The sequence below is a fragment of the Anguilla rostrata genome, chromosome 8 (assembly GCF_018555375.3).
Source record: "Anguilla rostrata isolate EN2019 chromosome 8, ASM1855537v3, whole genome shotgun sequence".
NCBI lineage: Eukaryota > Metazoa > Chordata > Actinopteri > Anguilliformes > Anguillidae > Anguilla > Anguilla rostrata.
This window is the reverse complement of record NC_057940.1, coordinates 22,886,961-22,893,491: the sequence shown is the minus strand read 5'-3', so window position 1 is coordinate 22,893,491 and position 6,531 is coordinate 22,886,961. Positions and strand designations below refer to the sequence as shown.

The 6,531-nt window shown below is 35.4% G+C and overlaps 1 protein-coding gene across 2 annotated transcripts in view; it reads right to left on the bottom strand.

The window, feature by feature from the left end:
* Positions 1–2,048: 2,048 nt before the first annotated feature.
* Positions 2,049–6,531, bottom strand: part of LOC135261125 (nucleolar protein 4-like) — a 34,463-nt gene continuing 29,980 nt past the window's right edge. For both annotated transcript variants that reach the window (XM_064347079.1, XM_064347080.1), the window contains exon 10: positions 2,049–3,610. In XM_064347079.1, coding sequence (XP_064203149.1) covers positions 3,417–3,610 — 194 coding nt within the window. In that variant the 3' untranslated portion in view covers positions 2,049–3,416. The remainder of the gene's footprint in view (positions 3,611–6,531) is intronic.

Sequence of the window (6,531 nt, the reverse complement as noted above, 5' to 3'; positions counted from 1 at the left end):
TGCAATGAAGGATATTTTATATATTCATAGAAGTTTCTGATGACTTGCCAGCTTTACAATGTCTGCAGGGGCACTTGAGGTTTGAGGTAAAAGGCTTTAGGTTTGAGGTCTAAAGAAAAAATCTTAAAGCAACTCCAAATCTGTTTGTACAGTGACGTTAATTCTCCAGAGGTTTTCGGTATAAAATATGTGTATGCCTGTGTATGTGCAGAGGTTTTATTTATTTATTATTCAAACAAGTGAACATAACATAAAAACATAATGAACATGAACAAAAACTGATATTTTTGTTTGTAATTAAATAAACACGACATAAAAATAATCTCTTCATGTGTCCAGCTGAACATACTGCTTTACAATTACTTGAAGTATATTTTTTTGCTTCAGACAACAAACCCCCAAATGCCCAAAAAATCAGTCGTTGTAAAGCCAGCAGGTTATACCTCATTACAGATTTTAAAAAACTGGGCCAAGAAATAAAAAATACAACTGAAAAACTGAAGAAAAAAAGTGAACTATCCCTTTAACCTTTAATACCCTGTGCAATCACCTTTTAACTTTTAAAGTGATCACCCAGCTATTAGAAAAATATGTATACTCACCTTTATAAGTTTAAAACAGGAAAATAATGTTAAAAATTCCATTTGATCTTAGATAACTTTTTTCCCCCGAACAGGAAAGCTGGAGAACTGAGGGAGCATGTTCCTTCTGTAGTGAATATTAAAAACTTCGCTTTTGCTAAACAGTCAGCAAATGGACTTACACTAGTCTTTAGTTTGGCAGCTTGCACAACACAAAAAACTGTACTGCAACTCTGACATTGTGTCACTGTGAAACCAAGAGAATCAGTGGTGGGTTCAGTGTAATTTAGCCATATAAATGTATGTATGAGCCAATTAATTAAGTCCCACTGATAGGCAAGTGCCACAGAAGTGGGAACTGATGCTGTCAGTTTGGCAAATCTGAATGGTTTCAAAGTCTCACTGTCAGAGTAGCTATCTATCTAGGTTAGCAAACTATTGATATCTGGCAACCGAGTCATCATTTTTTCTGATAATGAAGTCATAATATAAAGGGTATTTTCTGTGAATGGAATGAATGGGAATTGGTTCAGGATTTGGAAGTTCTATGCAAATATCCAAATTATGCAATAATCTGTTATGCAATTAAGTGTATTCTACTCTATTATCATTAATATACACCGTTTTTGCCTGTATGTGCAGATTTAATTGAGAAATAACATTCTGAAAAGCCTTTTGTGTTATTGCAAGGCACCAACAACAAAAACGAATGCTGTAAGCATTACAGTAGCTGTAATACCTGTAGAATGACCCCTTACAATGTGTTAATCCTTCATTATAGGCTGTAATGTCCTCCAATTCTGGCACTTATAAAGTGTAACCCTTCAATAAATATTTAAATTGTTCAAATTAAAAAAATTTCTGCGTGTTTCATTTTTTATAGTCTACATCTCAGTGCATTATGGTGGTCTCTTGAAGAGTTTCCACAACTTTACACTCTAAATGTAGCTAAATATGGGGATAGAACACATTGAATCGACAGCAGCAGTAAAGTCAGATTGACTAAAGTTGCTGTTGTGTCACCACTTAAGCCCTATTTTGAGCCAGGAACAAAACCTGCCATATCATCTATCATGACATAGATGATGATGTTATTTTGTTGGTCACCCTGTATTGATACAGCACAACATTAGCCTGCTAACCTAGCTAGATACTCAAAAGCGAGCAATGACGCGTTCCTCCCTGCACAGTGCACAGCCATATCGTACTTTTACACTGTCATGCCCATGCAGTCACTTTTACAACAAGCCATGATGCTGTATGGTGCAATCAGTACTTATGGTACAGTCAGTACTGGTAAAGTGATAAACAAACACATGAACATATTCAAACAGTGAGCTAGTTTTCCAAAGCTACTGAGTGATGTCAGAAACAAGGTATTCAATGACCAATACCAAGTTCTCCAGCAGTGGGCAGTATAAGAACTTTTTTTTTTTTGCTTTTAGGATAAACAGGATAAACTTTCCTAAGTTGTATTTAAAAAAATATATTGATTTTGATTACACAGGGTCTTTAAGGATACACCCATATCTATATATAAAACCTTCACTGTAAGGAATGTAGCCTTAAGGATGGATTGGTAGTCAAATAGATACAGGACCCAAGTCTGACTTGAAGAACATAAGTGCTTTTTAAGAACTCTTAATTACCCCTTTTTGATCTAATATTTGCACCTGTGTGATTGAAAAGAGTGGTTCATCCTAGATTGCACATAAATGAGCTCATCTCAATAAGCCCACAGATGCAGCTTAATACAGCACACGTGCACACATGCATTCACAAATATACACATACATAGCTATAAATATGATATGTCTAAATTCAGCAGCAGCTGTTCCGAAGATGAAAATAGGGGACTGGAACCCCTCTTCCAGTTTCAGGTTTTTGTGCTTCAAAGTGTTTTCTTTACTACTGCTTCGGGAAAAAATGTCAACAGGCAGTTTCCAAAAGTAGTCATGCTTGTTAACTTTACAAAAGTAATCTGGGAATGCAATTAGTTACATTTGTTCAGCAACTGAGAAACCGATTGCAGTTATCAGCTGACCTAATAAATTGTTATTTTTGTTGATTCGAACACTTGTAATTTCAAATATTTTAAGTTCCTTGGTATGTAAATCTCCCCTTTGATCGTTTCAGTCTACATCAATAAGTATGTAGTTAAGTTTTTAATAGACATAGAATGCATCTCAGATCGAAACACTTGGTAAGTGTTTGGGTTACTGTGTTATTATTGTTAATTTTTTAAATTTCCAAATCTCTCTGCACCTTTCTTTCCAAAAGATTAAATTAGATGGGACTAAAAATAAACAAATCAGTATAGTTCTCTGTAGTTAATACATGATTGTATTTGTATTAAATAGTGTTAATTTCTCCTTGCAATTTCCTTTGTAAAACAAATTTTACAAAAATATCCAACATAGTTAATGGTCCCCCTGACAGTAAATCTGTAATTTCCTTAAAAAAAAAAAAAAAAAAAAAAATTTTTAATTAAATAAATCAATAGAAAATATTGTTACACCAGTATTGCACCACAAACAATTGGAAAAGGTTAGCAAATCAGGGCATAATGAAAAAAACGCAAAAGCACCCTTCAGAAATATTGCACATGCATACCATACCTTTTTGAAGTGCATCATGGTCAAACATGTTAACCCTACCTGATGGATTGCCATGTGTTTGAACGGTTCAAAACAGCCCATGGCAAGACACTCTTTTTTCCAACCAGCAGCTAGCTATGGTAGACAAATTAAACTATGCAAAAACAGTGACAAGATAATCAAGCACCGAGTGACACTAACAGAAAATGCGGAAGGTCATTCCTCTTTTCCAAAGTCATCAGTTTTGCTGTAATATGAGACTCTCAAGTTCGTCGGCTGAGCGGAGCAGGAAGGCTGCAGATTCCCGGTAGCCAGCTATGAGCTGCCTGACCGTGTTCATTTCAGTGGAGTTGAGCTGGGGTTGAAGGCTGCCATTGCTGGATGAGCCAGGGCTGGGTGTCAGTTGTTTCTTCATGCTGAGATCTGTGGGCCCTGCAGAAAGGATCACACCAGTAATACTTTTGTTGCAACAAAGACTTCAGCGCTTCTGTACTAATTAAATTACATTACAATTACTGAGGCACTATTTTCCAGAGCGACTTAGAAAAGTGATTGTCTGTTTTAGTGCCAGGAATAAAATATAATGGAGAGACACAGAAGGCCCGCTTGTAATGAATAAAAGTAAAGTTAGACAAATAACCCACAATTAATTGTAAACAACAGTAAACAAAACTACACAGCTAATCTATTTTTTACACAGCTATACCTATAGCAGTACTATTGAAAAAGTAAATCCAAAATACTCTGCATTGGAAGATGGGCATGGTTACTGCTGTCCTGACCACAAAGCTTGTGGGGCCAGAACAGACAAGCAACATAACCCTTTATCTGGCTGACAGGCTAGCACTAAGGTTTTGAATTCGATTTGAGTCAATATCGACTGCCAGGGAAGAAAGATGAGGAGGAGGGTGACATGGCTAAGTCTGGGAAGTTTGTAGATCAGGTGAGTAGCAGCAGAATCGAATCTAATCAAACATGAAAACACTCACTGTTATGAGGTATATAAAACTATCATAGCTAGTAATGACAACATACTGTATATTGTTGTATGACAAATTTCATATGGTTATTACTGGTTATTACAGCAAGGTAAAACCAAGTGGTTTGATTGTTTGCAAGTGAATTTAGTTTTTGTGATAACTAACAATTATGAACACATTTTGTACTTAGAAGCTCTCCATTGGTTTGGCTCAGTCAAAAAGAGGGAATGGGTAAATAAAGAATATTTGTTTTGTGGGGTTCCAGAGGGTACCACCCTCAATGGAAAAAGGATATGGACAATATTCCAATTTGGAGGTTTGGTGCCATTTGGAGAGGTTTTTGGGACATTGGGCCCACTTTTTGGAAAATGCATGTAAAATTTTACTGATTTGTTCAATCCACTCCAAACTTTTTTTTCAGAATAAATATGTCCTGTCAAACTATAAATTTATAAATTTTTTCATGTGAAAACAAAACATGTGACTTGAAAATAACATAGGTTACCGCCCTCATTTTAAGTGAGATTATTTTTATTGTTCACATGTGTTATTCTTCATGTGCTGGGTGTTCACAGGTGGTTTTTGAATACGCAATTTTTAAATAAGGGTATATAATACATAAAACTGATCAGCGGTTACATTTTTAGCTTACATACATTAGAGGTGAACTGCCCCTATAAAAAAATACATAAATCCAGTGAGTTTCTTACCCTTCAAGCTGAACAGGTCGTTTTGGGTGCCGTTGCATCAGGGGACCAGGGATTGGCATTCTCCGTGAAGCTCATAAACTCCAGTGGTAACTCGAGATATTGCACTTTAGTAAGCCTCTGGTGCAAATTTCCCCATTGATGTCCATTCAAAACTAAGAATTTACCTCGGCCAAATTAAATTATTTTGGATATTACTTTTAAGCTCCAAAATTCCTTCACATTGAACTAATTACTCTCCAGGCACCCACAGAAGAAGATATAAGATTTATTTCACTCCAGTTTGGTTTAGTCACAGTGCGCAACTGCTTAAACAGGCACACCCAAGTATGAGACTGTGATTGACTCATCAATGCTGAAAACGGTTGCACTGAGAGTTGCCTGCACAGAACTGCTGTATCAGAATATGTAGAGTTTTAAACTTTGACCTAGGGTTACCGCCATTATTGTTTTGATCATACTGTTATTTTGTTATTTTAAAAAAAATAGCCATAAAAAAATGCAATCCTGAAATGGGACCCAAATGAGATTCTTATATGTTAGAAAATAATATTCAAAATTTTTTTTATTTAGGAACACATTGAATTTAACTGATTTAAAATTTTAAACTGTGAAATTAATACATTTGAATTTTTAACTGTGAATTCAACACATTTAAATTTATTCACTTTTAAATCCAGGTTCACAAAATTCACATCTCGAAAATTTAGCATCCCAAAATCAAATCTTTAAAAAAAACCAGGCTCCTAAAAATTCAGGTTTCATTTTTCCAACGCCCCATACTCAGTTTTGAAAATTCAGTTTGCAACAATTCAGTTCGCAAACATGCACAGAGCATTCGGGTTACTCAGGAAAAGGAATAGAATGTGGATGCAATCGATTCTGCCTGTATAAGAATGCATAAGAATAAGTCCCACTTAATTAAATTTCTTTGTATTGTCAATACATCCTATGAAAAAACCTACAATGTTTCTGTCTGACTCTCAATACAGACTGACATTCTCCTACCCAATTTAGCATTAAACCAGGAAACTATTCATTCAAGTTGTATGCTAAAATCTTAGCTCAGAAAGTGAAAATGAAACGCTATTATCACTAAAAACATGGCCAGTGTAGTTTTTACCAAATTTACATCAAAACTGAGGAACTTGTTCATTCTGATGGGGACTATATGCGTGCCACACCAAATTACTTTCCCCATATCGAAAAAGCACCTGTCACTTCATAAAGCTGTTTCATTAAAAGGCCAAGTTCATCGTCATGATGTATTATGCTGAGCAAAGCAACACTCTCTTTGACTTGTTTTAATAGTTATTTGGACAACAATGTCATTCTATGGCATTGTAGGTTTCAGTTTTTAAATATGTTGACAATGTGTAAAAAATGAAATTATGTTGGACTTCTTTAAATCCTTTAAAGCTGGGTGTTTCTCATGGAAAATATTGACTAAAGTCATAAAGTGGTCACAAAAAGCAGCAGTGCTTTCAAAAAAATATTCATTATTAAATTAAAATATCTTATGCCCAGCAGTGGGAAATGATTTAAATAAAATGCGCTGTAGCAACAAGTGCTTGAAGTGTAACCTCATAACCACAAGCACTTAAAAATGCCTGTGGTGTGGGGATGGCTGGTTTAAGCAGCCACACCTGCCCTGGGTCAAGCTAAT